Source organism: Scyliorhinus canicula, chromosome 5, assembly GCF_902713615.1.
Source record: "Scyliorhinus canicula chromosome 5, sScyCan1.1, whole genome shotgun sequence".
Lineage (NCBI taxonomy): Eukaryota > Metazoa > Chordata > Chondrichthyes > Carcharhiniformes > Scyliorhinidae > Scyliorhinus > Scyliorhinus canicula.
The window spans coordinates 110246884-110262911 of NC_052150.1; the positions used below are offsets into that span (position 1 = coordinate 110246884).

The 16028-nt window shown below is 44.8% G+C and overlaps 1 protein-coding gene across 1 annotated transcript in view; it reads left to right on the forward strand.

The window, feature by feature from the left end:
• Positions 1-16028, forward strand: part of vwdel (von Willebrand factor D and EGF domains-like) — a 381724-nt gene that overhangs the window by 233433 nt on the left and 132263 nt on the right. Inside the window, exons 15-18 of the mRNA XM_038797496.1 lie at positions 5327-5431; positions 8203-8317; positions 9029-9279; positions 12238-12457. Coding sequence (XP_038653424.1) covers positions 5327-5431; positions 8203-8317; positions 9029-9279; positions 12238-12457 — 691 coding nt within the window. The remainder of the gene's footprint in view (positions 1-5326; positions 5432-8202; positions 8318-9028; positions 9280-12237; positions 12458-16028) is intronic.

Consider the following 16028-nt stretch of genomic DNA (forward strand, 5'->3'; position numbering starts at 1 on the left):
AAGAACAAACACCCAGCAGTGATTTGCCCTCAATTTGGCCAATCAGTGTCAACTCACCAGCTAATTAATGACAGGGCTAGGCTCTCAAAGTTGGAGGGCCAACAGGAGGCCCACCAGCTCAGCAGGAAATGCTGTTTCAGGTAAAGGTGAGAGAAGGTGCCTCTACAACTGGGTGCCCTCTCAACAACTTTTAAATCTTTTTTATTAAAAAAATGTCCATAGCTGCCAGGTCACCATCATAGAGGACAATCGCTCCACAGGATGAATCCTGGCCACAAGTAAAGGCAGAAAGGACTACAAAGGCATATTTCAACACTTGTTCTCCCATTCTGCCAATTCACAATCAGTCTGGGAGACTGATTCCAGTCAACCTCTGTTAATTGGCTTTTGTTTTACTTCTGAACTCCAGCAAATGCAATCCTAACCAATTCAATTTTTCCTCATACATCAGTCCCGCCATCTCAGGAATCAGTCTGGTAAACCTTCGCTATACACCCTCTAGAGTAAGAACGTCCTTCTTCAGATAAGGAGACCAAAACTGCGGACAATATTCCAGATATGGCCTCACCAAGGCCCTGTATATTTGCAGCAAGTCACCCCTGCTCCTGTACTTTAATCCTCTCACAATAAAGGCCAGCTACCTTCTTTACTGTCTGCTGTATCTGCATGCTTACCTTCAGTGACTGGTGTATGAGGACACCATCTCATTGCACATTCCCCTCTCCTCTTTATGGCCATTCAGATCATAGTCTGCCTTCTCATTTTTGCCACCAAAGTGGATAGCCTTGCATTTCTCCAAATTATACTGCATCTGCCGCATTTGCCCACTCACTCAACTTTATCAAATCACACTGAAGGATCCTCCTTGCACCTCACCCTCCCACCCAACTTGGTGTCATGGGCAAATTTGAAGATATTCTATTTTGTTCCCTCATCTAAATCATTAATATATTTTTAAATAGCTGGGGTCCTAGTACTGCATGAGTCACTGCCTGCCAATTTGAAAAAGATCCGCTAATTCCTACTCTGTTTCCTGTCTGCCAACCAGTTTTCTATTCATTTCAATACACTACCCCTAATCCCATGCACTTTAACTTGTTATATTAATCTCTTATGCGGGACTTTGTCAAAAGCCTTCTGAAAGTCCAAATATACCACATTCACTGGCTCCCCCTCATCAACTCTACCAGTTGCATCCTTGGAGAATTCCAGTAGATTTGTCAAGCATGATTTCCCCATGATAAATCCATGATGACTGTCTGATCCTGCCACTGTTTTCGAAATGCTCTGCTGTAAAATCTTTGACAATACATAGTAGGTAGTCCCTCCTTCTTTCCTTGAGTCAAGATTCCAGAATTTCAGTCATACTACACCTGTTTTATAGGTTTGCACAGATACATTTAGTATCTGACCATTGTATTGGATTGGATTGGATTCCTCCAAATGTCCAGATCGTAAATGCTAATTAAAATATTTAAATAAGGGCCCAATGCTTGTTGTCAGATTCTTTTGTGAAATTTAACAACCCCAGTGATTGAATTGGCATGTGATAAACTCATTTAACAAATCATGGTGCCAGCAAGTAGAAGTGACCCTACAGTAGCATTATTATAAAGGGCTTATGATCACCAGATTGGTTACTACCTTGTCCTTTTAGGCTGTTGGTTAACTGCTTTTTCTTTTGCCTATTATCTGCCTTTTATGACTGAATTCTAACTTTTGATGCGTTTTAGCTTGTTTTGGATTGCTTTCCTCTGCCTATGAATCAGCTTTATTGCAGATATAGATGGTCCAGTAGGCATGCCTTTGTTGTGGAGGACAAAGAGGAGCAATGAAGAAGACGAGAGGGAGCAGAGAATACAAAGAGGGGAAGGGCTGGTTTAGCTCAGTGGGCTAGACAGCTGGTTTGTGATGCAGAACAAGGCCAGCAGCATGGGTTAAATTCCCGCACCATCTTACCCAAACAGCTGCTGAATGTGATGACTAGGGGCTTTTCACAGTAACTTCATACTTGTGACAATAAACAGTTGTTATTATCATTACTATTAATAACTGTGTAGGAGGCCATTCTCTCAGTAGGTCTTCAGGAAACACTTATCCAACCTCAACTTCACTGAGGAGATCATGTGAGAAACTACCCCCACCAAGGAGGTTGGATGTTCCCAGTGAAGTCTGTCTGTGCCTTTCCAATAGAATCTTCTCCATTTTTGTCAGTCACAAGCCAGGTGCTATCATGAGTAAGCAGACCTATTTGGCCTCGTCAGGGATGCTTTGAGGGCATCCTATGATCCTAACATTCTAAGTGTTTCCATTGTACTTCTGGGAGTCTCTGCCATTACCAAAATCTGAATAAAGCAGTTACTGGAACCATCTGGTGTCAGGCATATGAATGACATGGCCTCCTCAGTGGAGCTGGTTTTAAATGATTAGTTCCTTATTGCTGGATATGTTGCCCTGCGAGAGGACGCTGCTGTTGAACTGCCTTTCTTGCCACCAGATTTGGAGGACCTTCCAAAGGCACTGCAGATAGCATTTTTCCAGTTCCTTGGGGTGCCTGCTATAGATTGTCCAAGTTTCCAAAGGAACACGGCGATTACCGTTGCCTGATCAATCATGACCTTAGTCCCTAATTGAGATCCTGGTATTCAAATACTCTTTGTTTTAGTTGTACAAAGCCTGAGCTGGGGCATTGGGGGCAATGATGAATTTCATCATCTTTATTTACCTTCGTTGAGAGGAGGCTCCCAGGATCCCAGAAGGAAAAGCTGGGCCAAAATTTTAAAATCCCAGTAAAAATTAGTAATACTGGCATAGGTAATACTGGACTTCCATTTTATGGTACAAGAACCAGTTTACTGCTACTCTTCATTTCCAAGTATTACTGTATTTTCCTTTGCGAATGAAAAATGGTCCATTTATGGACAGCTTTCAAAAGGGAGAAAACCCCTGAAACCACTGTCAGTAATGGTTTTCATGGTACATCAGTCTTACACCTGTTCCGTATCTTCCTGAATTAAGCAACAGATTGGCATTGGGCATGAAATGAAATGAAAATCGCTTATTGTCACGAGTAGGCTTCAATGAAGTTACTGTGAAAAGCCCCTAGTCGCCACATTCCGGCGTCTGTCCGGGGAGGCTGGTACGGGAATCTGTGAGGCGGCAGAGGTACTTTCCCCACATTGAACTCCTGACTGCCTCATTTTTACAGGTTGATAATGGATGGCGATCAGTTTTAGTTATCAATCCCAGAAAATAGCTGCACCATTGCTTATATAATAACAGTAACTACTGTCATGCCCAGGACTGGCATGTCATATCATGAACTTTCCAGCAATACTTTTAAAAATTGGACATAAAACAAGCTGTTAAGATGACTGTCATAAATGCTGTGGCTTTTGGTCTTTGGACTTCAGAAAGTATCAAGTCTCCGGCAAAAAATTATTTAAATATGGACATTCAAAGCCATCCATGGAATTCCCACATCTCTTTCTTTAAGGATAGGCCAACACAAAAGACCACGGACTGTACGTTTCATGCTGGGCAAAAGGGAAGATCAAAGTAAATTTGTGGTAAATGAAAGGGAATGGCACAATCAACCTCACATTGTATCACAATGGCCTCACCATCCAAACTAGACTGGATGGGCCTTAGAAACGTTGACCCACAACACCGGATGTGAAATCAACAGGAACACCACACCTTATTTGGAAAAGATGTTGGATGGAATTTTATGACCTCTCCCACTGGAGTGATCTTCGGGTCCTGCTGAAGTCAATGGACATTTGATTGGCTTGCTGCATTTTCTACCCCATCCCCTGATGCAAGGAGGCTATAAAGTTCCACATCCTGAATTTGTGAAAAACTGCATGGTGAGATAGCCATGTTTGCAAGTCTGCTAAGAGCAGTTTGCCGGCAGATCCAACAGAGCCATCTGAACCATCAGTTCAGCCAGTCTGTGAGCCAGACTTGAAACTAGCTGTAAAACATCAAACAACCAAAGTATTTAACCTGTTCCAGATTTCACTGAGCACCAACCTTCTAGATATTTGACTGCAATAAACCTCATAGCCTGCTGTCAACTCTTCACTTTACAAGAACTTCACTTCAACTTAAGCATTGAATGCATTCAAGAAACAACAGACATGCCACATGGGAGACTGGAGAGTGTGTGTCGTGTGTGTAGACAGAGGGAATGCCCATGTTTGCTATGGGTGCGAAATCTCGAGAGCATCGGAAAACAAGAATCTCGGCAGCAAGATCAGATAATTTTCCCCGTCCTTCATCGGGGACGTGACAGGAACCTCATTTTGATACATGTGAACAAATTATAATTTAATTAAAGGACTTCCACGCTATTTGTTCCCCCATTTTTAGAATTCCCGCTCGCCAGTGTAACGTCATATCGGCGAGCTTTACAACTGGTATTTTAAAACGTGAAGGAGTTGAAGGGAACCCATTGGGGCGCGAAGGTAAGTATAGTCCCTGGCAGTGAGTGACATGCCTGAGCTGGGGGAGAGTGACATGTCTGAGCTGGGGGAGAGTGACCTGTCTGAGCAGAGCCAGTGTCAGGGGGCAGTGCGAAGTTGGCCCCTATGGGGAGCCCCATTGGTCTTTGTGGACTCCACTCCTGTACCCCTGGCAGGATTCCAATGAAACAGCTGGAGACACTCAAGTATGATTGGGGATCCCAATCTTACACAGTGACATTGTTTGGGATTTGTGCCCTGGAATTAATATGCCACATATAACATGGTGTAACAGCCCACAAGCACACGAGTGAGTTCCAGTGTGACGTGGAGTAGGATATGATAGGAGCCAGACATTAGATTGAGGCTCATTTTTAAAAAGTATTATTCCAACTACAATGTTTTGGGTGCAGGAATCTAGTGCAGCTTTTCTGTTGGACGCATTGCAATTTAGACCAGAAAACAGAGCTGTTGGGTTTCCACCCATTTATGTCAGTTCTAACAAATTTGAAGAAATGTTAAGATACTTCTCTCCTGAATGGGAACTCTTGTTGAACTGTTTGTGACATAATCACCTGCCCCAATAATATGTTAATGACCATGTCCGTGTTTTTTTTGGACAAGGTCATTCTCGGAGCAAATCATTGCCAGAATCCCTTAGAGCCATTGTTAGTGGCAAAACTTACTCAGACTATTTTCCACCTAATTCTGTTAAATCATGAACCATAATCTTTGGATAGATGATGTATAAAGCAAGCAATAATGTCAAATTATAAAATTACTTAATTTAGTGGGCACATAAATAATGTTCTTTGTTATAGGTCGACGGAAATATGGTTTAATTTTGTTTTCTCTGACAGATTTCAAATGATGGTAACGCATACAGCAACTCACAGTTATTAACATTATTTGATGGAGCTTGTCAAATTTGTGAGCCAAACTCTGATGGACTCTGTACTTTAAAGGTAAGATGAGAAATTGTTGGCTGGATTTTACATTCCCAAATTGGGTGCACTGACCCTACCCCACCACAGCACTGACAAGAAATTTGGTATGATGAGATCGGGTGGGCAGTCTGACGCCATCACACCAGTCTCCGATAATATAGAAGGTTAACGGGAGCCGAAGTTGGCAACCCATCCGCCATTTTGAAACCATTAACTATAACAATCCAATGAGCCACAATTTTTCGCTGTCTGCTGCATTTTCTGGGCATCGGACATTTAAAATGGAGCCTTTTATGCCTGCTAAAATGAGGCGGCACAAGGCCCATGGTTGAATATACCAGCAGTTTCTGCAAAGGGAGGTGGCACCTTCTGTATGATTTTTAACAACATTTTGTAAAATCTTGACAAATCTGTGGAACTGGATTCGCCTCTGGTGGGATTCTCCGTTGCGCCGGCAGTGCACCCATGCCCAGGGATTTCCCGACGGCGTCACAATAGGAAACCCCAATGGCCGGCTGGCAGGATGGAGAATCTTGCTGCCAGCGGGGGCACGCCACACCAGAAAACTGGTGCGGCGGTTTGGAGAAATCCGCCCATGAGCCTTTGGTTGCTCATGGTGAATGAATGGAATCCTCTTGGTCACTGATGAATGGCATTAATTGTTAATTTACGACTCCCCTTCGCTGATGGGATGACAGATTTGATACAGCTCTGCCATGTTCACTGTAGCCTTCACTCTCAAAGGCTGCATTCCTGACTTTCACGATGCAGCTTCTCAAACTTTGATGTGAGGCTATTGATTCCGTTGGGCAGCTGTTTTAATGAGCATTCACGAGATGCAAATGAATGCAAATGGTACTCCGGCGCCCAGCCAGCAGGAAGACCGACCTGCCATTAACCCGCCACGGGGAGAATTTTTACACCAGTGGATTGCTGACTTTTTGACTCCGGCTAGATTCTACTGCTCCTGTCACCAAACCTGCCACAGGCGGGATGAGGAGTTTTGCTCACAATGAGGCGTTTTGCCCTAAGTGTGGAGGGATTGGATGTTGATATTTTTTGCTGTCCTGGTTTACTACTGAAACATGAGTGTAAATCAGAATGAAATGATCAGACAATCAGATTTATGTATCTTGATTTTCTGCTCTTTTAGCACAAATAAGTCAATTTTTAACAATTCTTCTGATTAATTCAGAACTAACAAATTAGATCACCACCTAGAGGGGAACTGTGGCAATTACAGATTTAAAATATTATAATATCCCACCATGAGTAAAATATGCAGATGAATTTTGTTGGAGCATCAATTACATTTATCAACCCACATTAATTTTTAAAGTCATTCTTGAATGTTTGCAATAGTGTTTTTGTAATGCGAAAAATAGCCATTCCTGAAAATCCTTAATGGCCCACCTTGCCGTCAATATAATCAAAACAGACTAGGTAAGCCTCACAGTTTTCAGTGTGAATTGTGCATTTAATTGTGCTATAGTGGTGGATGTTAACTAGGAATCGTCTAGACTGTGAATCTATGGCTATTGAAATTGGAGGTGCATGATGTATATCTTCACAAATAAGGGGCGGAATTCTCTAACCCCCTGCCGGGACAGAGAATTGGCGCAGCACTGCGCAAATCGCACCATGCCACCCCAACGCCGGGACGCAATTCTCCGCAGTGCGGAAAATCGGCGCCATTAGTGCCGCCGTGGTCGGCGTGGCGCCGGTCGGGGTATGTGCCGACCCATGCCGTCACGCCTATTCTCCGGCCCTAATGGGCCGAACGGCCATCAACAAAAAGCCGAATCCCGCTGGCGCTGTTTAACATCCTCTGAGCCAGCGGGACCTTGCCGTTGAAGGGTCCAGGGGCGGCCTGTGGGGGGGCGGCGGGGGGGGGGGGGGGGCTCTGCAGTGGCCTGACCTGGGGGGGGGGGGGGGGGGGGGGGGGCCTCTGCAGTGGCCTGACCTGCGAAATGGTGTCGGGACCGGCGTGGGGAAAAAGGCCACTGCGCATGCGCTAGTTGCCTCCGGTTCAGGCCGGGATTGGCAGCTGGACCGGCGTAGGCCTCTCCATCGCTGTTCTAGCCCACTGTGGGCTTCAGAATGCGGTCCCAGAACGGGCGCCAATGCCCGAGTAAAACACTCCCGTTTTTACTCTGGCGTCAGCACTTAGCCGCCCATTGGGAGAATCCCGCCCAAGATTTTGTGAAGTGCATAAAAATAGGGCTCAGGTTATATCCTGAACCACCTATTTATCTGAATTATATCAGCACATAGGTTTTTGACCCAGTGATGGGATGACAGCAGATATACAGGAAAACAACGTCGTCTGGTGGAGAATCCAAAACAAGAGGATACAATTTTAAAATCTCAGCGAGGCGTTTTAGGAATGAGATCAGGAAACAATTATTTCACACAGTGTTATGGAAATGTGGCCCAAAAAAGTTGCGGAGGTTTTGACAATTGAAATCTTCAGTATTGACTGGTAAATAGTTTTTTGTTTGGTAAAGGTGTCACTTGCCAACGCAAGTAAATAGTGTGCACATTGTCATATGTTGTTGCATAAGGGATTGACCTATGTCTGTCAAATCTGTCAGCATACGTCACTTTATTAAAATGTTTTCTGTTTGATATGGTGGACAGTTACAGGATCCCACCTCCTTGTATATTTGTCACTCATGGGTTATTCAGATTGGCTCACTATACAAAATTATCAAAGCCATGTCCTTTAGAACATGTATTTGCATATACTGCATAAGTTTCTATTTCGATTGTACTACTATATTTACCAGGAGCAAACATGCAACATCGATGGACTTTGTTATGGCGCAGGTGATCCAAATCCAACTAGCCCTTGCCTTTTGTGCAGACCAGACGCATCCAAATTTGAGTGGTCTGTCAATGAAAGTAAGTTACCTCATATTGCTGCATTTCTGGCCGTTGACATATTATAATGGAATCTAAACTCACCAATGTTCTACTATAGCTGTGTGATGTCAGGTATCAAATCTAATATTGATTGCTTTAACAATTATTCAATAAATTTATTTTATTCCTCTTGGATGAAGCCCAGAATCAACAAAAATGGTAACAGAATGCATGAATTTAAGTAAAATAGATGGGTTAGAAGTGTTTAATTTCCCAATATGAACTCCCAACATCTATTAGTATCATAGAATTTACAGTGCCGAAGGAGGCCATTCAGCCCATTGAGTCTACACTGGCTGCTGAAAGAGCACTCTACCTAAGCCCTACCCTCCACCCTATCCTGGTAACCTAGCAACCCCACCAAGCTTTAACTAGCTTTCACACCAACTGTTTGCATTGTTTAATGAATCTCCCTTCATGCTTGAGCAGCTTTAAGTTGTCAGCTGTGAAAGTAACCACAATGTTTATAAGCATCTAGCCATGATTGACAGCTCCTGGACCACATCAAAGTTAGTTCAGTTCTTTTTGCAGAGAAAAAGACTGAGATCACTTAAAGCACTTAACTGGTTAGTTACTTGCACGTTGTGATCCTCTCTTTCCACCACCTAAGTTGAGGTCTGTCCTATACCAACTGCTGATTGTTCTGTAGTTTGTTTCTGTATGAAGTAAAATGATTAACTATTTTTGCAGATAACCAACCTCCAATATTTCAAGCTTCACAAGGAAGGCTTCAAACTTTTACTGGTGAAAATTTTATCTATCAGTTCTTGGCTTCAGACCCAGAAGGATCTGCTGTTGTTTTTAACATAGATACTGGGCCCAAGGATGCTAGCCTTTCTCCTGCAGGGCTCCTTATATGGAAGGTTTCTTTGAAGGAGTTGCAGACGTTCACGTTTTCTGTGACAGATGACTGCAATGCGAAGACCAATGTGTCAGTAGAGGTATGGACATTGCATAGAGAAGTGTAAGATTTTCTACAATAGTACATTTTGTGATTATTTATGTGAAGGAGAAATTATCATTTTCTATTGTGAAAAAGTTGCACATTTTGTGGGAGGAATTAATTTTTGAGCCGTTTTATCACTGTTGCGGAAAGGAATATTTTGCAAATTGTAGCACCCTGAATCAGCTCCAAGGTCAAATATAACGGAAGAAAACATCAGCAAAATCCTCTTTTGGAAGCAAAAATAGATATTGACATTGTGTAATAGATCACCATTACTTCTTTGTTTTGAAGTCATATGCTGAAGAAATATCAATCAATGAAATAAAATCTTTGGAGCAGCAATAAGTACTTATTATCAGCATTTTGATGGAACTCCACTAACATTTTCAAAATGTTCTTTGCACAAGATTTTTAAATCTTTGTCACTTTAGTATGAATTTAACTGTGGGAATTAATGTGTGTAGTATCATATCGATAAGATGTATATTTTGGATGTAGGTAATCTAATTTTAAGAATGCAATTATTTAACAGAGACGTTAAACAGAATGAGATACCCAAACCGTTTAAGAGGGGAGAGGAGTAATGAAATTAATGATAAAATGACCATTTATATCTGAGTTCTATAACTAATAATTAGAATTTGAAATCCCCACACTGCTGAACTCCTTATTTTAACAATAGAAGTATTGGGTGGTGCTGACTTGGCAACAATCAGGGGAGAACTATTTCTGAAATGTTTGTAGCTTCTGGGAGTGGTAAAAGCTTGCTTTCCTGACTGCATGTGACACGTGGTTCAAGAACACAAATTAATTTTGAAAACTTGCGCTTCGGGGGGAAAAAAATTATAAAGAGTAGAAAACGAAAATGGTTTCACAAGTTAGTCAAATTCAGCTTCCTAATATTTTGCTTTTGAAATTTACAACACTCCAGATTTCTCTAATTAAATTGAACTACAGAAGTTTTGCACAGTAGTTGCATCATTGCCTTACTGCCAGATGCGGCTCGTTTATCTAATGGATTGCAATTGCTTCATGGCATATTAGTTACAACATTTCATCTGTTCGTTTGAATTTTTGTCTTGTTATTTAACAAAAATATTAACCCATTTTGTTTTTGCAGATTAACTCTTTAAATATAGAAAATAATTCCATCTGAATGTTCGTGCATTGCTCATGCAGCACAATTTCAATCCACAAGCAGCTTAATTCTATCAAGATGTGTATGATACTTAAGTCTAGTACAAAATTTTAAATAGAATTGATTGTAAGAATGTTTGTTGGCAGTAAAACATTAGCTAAAATAAAAAAAGGCTTAAACGTGCAAATCCAGGCATTGATCTGACTAACTTGGCCTCATCTAATCATGTCACTTCCTGTTCCACTGCACAGAAATAATCAGATTCCAACCACTAACAATTGCCTTATAATAGTTCTATCAATCTTTAAACAAAGTTTATTCTGAAAATATAATAATCCTGCAAGCTGTTACAAGACTGTTGGAGGAAATCTTATGATGGTCTTTGATATCCCAGAGACACAAACTGCAACTACCTTCCAACATGTTACTATTGAAACACAGGAAGGAAATGGACTTAATATTTCTGGGACATACTCCACATCCAAACCTGGTCCTAATTTGATTTTTAATCCAAACACCTTTTGTGCCAGTCTTGCTCCTATGTCAATGTGATTTGAATTCTTCTATAACATTTAATGCAGCACGGTAGCATAGGGGGCAGCACGGTAGCATAGGGGGCAGCACGGTAGCATAGGGGACAGCACGGTAGCATAGGGGCAGCACGGTAGCATAGTGGTTAGCATCAATGCTTCACAGCTCCAGGGTCCCAGGTTCGGTTCCTGGCTGGGTCACTGTCTGTGCGGAGTCTGCACATCCTCCCAGTGTGTGCGTGGGTTTCCTCCGGGTGCTCCGGTTTCCTCCCACAGTCCAAAGATGTGCGGGTTAGGTGGATTGGCCATGCTAAATTGCCCGTAGTGTCCTAAAAAGTAAGTTTAAGGGGGAGTTGTTGGGTTACGGGTATAGGGTGGATACGTGAGTTTGAGTAGGGTGATCATTGCTCGGCACAACATCGAGGGCCGAAGGGCCTGTTCTGTGCTGTACTGTTCTATGTAACTACTAATTATTAACAGTGTTAGAAAAAAGCACTTTCCACTCACACCCAAAGCCTTGAGTATTCAGAAGATGTAAGTCTACACCGACAGGTGACGTTTTCATTATTCCACACATGTCTAGATCGTTGTTTTGTTTAATAACAGATTCTTAGTAAAGAAAATAAAGGAATCTGATCCCGCATGGCAAATGAATTTCTGTCTATATATTTGCACAGCTGGCAGTTGCTCCAGTAGATGAGTCTTGGAATTTAAAAGTTATTCAAATAAACAGAAGGTTAAGGTTAAAATAAGAGTAAAATCAGCTTTTGATAACAACTGTCAGTGCGTAAGTTTAAACAACTCGGAATCATCATGAACAAGATCAATTTCATGAAAAATAAATCATTTTTCAAACTCCTTCTCTCTTCACTCTCGCCTTAGCTCTCTCGCGTTATCATTCGTTTTGTAATGCAGTAGGAGATTGACGAAAACATATAAAAATACTAATATTTGCATGCATTTCCAGCCTACTTTTTATGTTCTAAATTCCTTTTTCTATTTTTTGACATTTCACAAGGTGTGAGAATGTTCCAGCAAGATGATATACAGTGGGGAATATTACAGTTTTTGTGTCGACAGTTTCCATTAAGAATGTGGACATTGGAATTTATAATAAAATTAGAAGAATATTGCAACTATACACACGGGTTCAATCATATCCTGCCCTCTAACCCAGTTAATCTGAGGACTGTATGTGATCTTGATCTCCCCACAGAGAATGCCACATAAATGCTATTTTTTATCATTGTGTGGAATTATAATATTGCCTCTGTTTTCTAAATAGGTCACTGTAAACTCATGCAACTGCTTGAATGGGGGTTCCTGTGTTACAAACATAAATTTTCCACCAGGAAGTGGAGAGTACCTCTGTATGTGCACCCTTGGTTTTGAAGGAAGTTACTGCGAAGTGAATATTGATGACTGCAAATCCAATCCATGTGACTTTGGCAGTTGTGTCGATGAAATAAATAGTTACTCATGTAAATGTCAAGAAGGCTTTCAAGGTAATAATTTATATGAACTGTCTACCCATAAAAGGACTGTACTTCTTCAACATTTGTGTTTCCCTTATTCATTTTATTTACTACATTGATTGGACAAATTTCAATGAGCTGTGAGACAATAGAAATTTCAATGTTCAATAAAAATTCCAGCAATTACTTATTTAATGCAGAGAGAGAAGAAAGATTGGCCAGCTTTTCCGCTGTACCAGTTCCTAATTTTGGGCAGTCCATGTTGCTTTCAGTGTCAATCAATAGGTGAGCCAAACTTTTGAAAATTAATAATAGGTTTGTGTGATCCTTTACTTAACTTGATCTGTTTTAAAAACAAGGGACGGGACTCTCCGTTTCAGAACCAAAGGGCCTGATTCTCTCGCTCAAGCGAAACGAGGTCGGTGAATAGCGCCAGGCGCTAAACAGTTTGCGATGCAACCAGCCTACAGGATCTTGCTGTAGCGTGGCGAGAAACCAATTATCACCACTTAAGCCCCATTTCCATACAATTAACAGGACCCACCCCTTATCCTCTGGCCTCCCATCATTCACAGCCTCCCCAGCAAGTGGTCATACTGGTGCCGATTGGTACTGCATTTTAGAAACTTGAACCTAGCGGGAGGGCTTCTGTGGGGAGCTGAGGAGTTGAGCAGCCATCTTTACTCACTGGCAAAGAGCCCGGGGGCACTGAGCATGCCACCCCAGTGCCGACCCCCGGCTAGGGGTGGGGGACTGACCACAGGGATGGACCGCCATGGGAAGTGGCAGGAGATAATCGGGGGAGGCAATCACTCGCAGCAGCACTGTGCCAATTCCTGGATCGTGTTTACCCATTCCGGGGTATTCTTTGTCCCTGCCTGTCTGACCCACCGACCACCCATAACCCCCACCGACTGCCGAGGCGTCTGTGCGGCTGAAGGCTATTGCTAATAGGGAATTGGCAGTCGTGGTTAAGTGAGTACTTCACACAATCCAAGTGGATTCCGTTGAATGGGCGGGCGATGCGGGCCATATAGCATGTGGGAGTAATTGCCTAGCATCCCAATCAAACCGTGATGCTTCGACACTGTGCCTGAACACTGCAGGAGGCAACACCACACATGCAGCAGCCAGCATCCAAACACACGGGATGGGACACCGCTCTGGGGACATGGTGAGTGACTGCCATGGGGAGGGGACCAGCGCCACGTCCAGGTGACATTGTGAGCGGGTGTCCGGGGTACAGAGCCTGGGTCCCGTGAGGGGGACCTGCTGTGGCCGGGAGTGTGTGAGCAGGGCATTCCGGATGGGGGTGGGGGTCAATGGAGCGTCCTGGGGTAGGAGCCACTGCTGTTTGTCAGTCTAACACCTTCTCCCAATTCCTTACAGATATTGAACGTTATGGCAGGGATATTGGACCCAAAACCTGACCCAGTGATGCTGCTGGTAGTCCGGGCGGCCATATGCCGGAGACAGTGCCAAACCCTAAGGACCGGGCTGCCATCAGGCCAGAGAGAGACCCAGAGGGGGAGTCCCACGATGATTCAGGGTGTACAGGCATTGCTGATCATTTGAACAAATGACAGACAGCTCGTGCCGCAGGAGGCTTCACCTCAATGACGAGATGGTGCAGTGCCTGTGCCAGATCCTCACAGACTTGGCACCTGTTCCCAGTTACCGTCAAGGTCACTGCAGCCTTGAAATTCTACGTCTCAGGATCATTCCAGGACTCGACCGGGGACCTGTGTGATATCTCATGGGCCATAGGTGCATCCGACAGGTCAAGATGCCCTGCATGTCCGGAGGGAAAACAAAATCACCTTTGACATGGACCAAGCCCAGCAAGGTGCCCGGGCAGTAGGTTTCTCCGCCATCACCTGGATTCCCCAGGTCCAGGAGGTAGTGGATATCACGCATGTTCCCCAACGCTCGCCAGGCCATCTGGGGGTGCCCTATGCTAACAGAAAGGGGTCCACTCCCTGAACATACAGCTCATGGGCGACCACCAGATGAACATAATGCATGTGTGTGCACGCTTTTTGGGGCGTGTCCATGGCAGCTACATTCGGGGCTGTCGGTCATCCCTGGCCTCTCCGTGGAGCACCCCAGGATGGGCGGCTGGCTTTTCGGAGATAAGGGGTACCTGTTGAGGACCTGGCTAATGATGTCAGTATGGTGACCGAAGTGGAGACCCGATATGACAAGGCTAATGAAGCCATCCCAGCTGTCATTGAGCGGTGCACTGGACTCCTCGATGCGGTTCATGCCTCGACCGCTCCAGTGGTGCCCTGCCACACATCGCCAGGAGGGTCACCCGCTTCGTTGTGGCCTGCTGTGCCCTCCACAACCTCTCACAGCAGCGAGGCGACAAGCTGTAGCTTGGTGATAAGGAACATGTGGCCACCTCCCAGGATGAGGAGGAGAATGAGGACAATGAGGTGGCGCCAGACCAGCAGGGGCTGGAGGCCGAGGCCGGGAAGCAATCCGAGGACCAGCCGGAGACTGCAGGACAGGTGGCAGCGGCGAAGGTCCGGCAAGCCCGGTGTGCCAGGGAGGCCCTCGCACACGCCCGGTTTACATAGGACGTGGCCTGGTCCATCACCCCCCACTCCCGTTTCCCATCCTCGGATTGTCTGGAGAGATGGGCCAAGGTTGCGGGGATCGTCCCACATTGCGGAAGAAAGTGACGAGAGGTGTCATACTCGTTGTGTTCCAGGCTGTTTAATGTGTAATACAATCCTCCACTCTCCTGGTGGTGCTGCCCTCCCCCATCCCCCAGTGTCCTCAGTGATCCTCGATGTGCTTTGCGTTTCTAGCTCTACCACCAAGTTGTATCCCCACGATGCACATCTGAAGTGGAGGCAGCCAGCTGCTTACCTCATCCCATGGCCTTCAATTCCCCTGGCAGGCATCCTCTGGGGCCGGAGGGCCAGGCTCACTTGTCAACGGCACATGCACAGCCGTGCCGTCCAACCCGAATGCTGGTTGCGAGGTGCGGCCTCATCAGAGGGGTGGAACTCAGGGTAGCTGGTAGCCGCCACCCCCACTCTATGGGATGGGTCCCATTGACACCCAGCGCCACCTCGTCCTGGCCAGTGCCTAAAAGGCCCTGGGGTTCACCTTGGGACGGAGGAGCAGCTGGCTCTGCCAGCCCTGGCAGTTCCCCATGGTCCGCACCATCATGTCTGCACCCTCGGCAATGCCTCTCAGTGACTGGGACATGCTCTACAGCACCTCAGTAATGGCCACCTGCGACTGAGACAAGCTCCATGGCGCCTCAGACACTCTCACCTGAGAGCGGGACATTTCCCGCAGCAGCTCATCAAAGTCAGCCTGGTACTGGGTGACATTCCCCCAGTGAGGTGGATATTCTGTCGAAACCTTCAGCCATGGCTGTCACAGATGCACAATGCTTTGGACACTTTCACTAATGGTGCCGAGGTCGTGCACTAGGCTCTGTACTGCGGTCACCACCTTAGCAGCATTGGTCTTGGTGCCACACATTGCCAGCGACATCTCCAGTGCCCTTAACCTCTGGGACTCCTCCAAGCGGCTATGGATCTGCTGGAGTGTCGCTGATATCTCGTTCTGAATGTCCCGG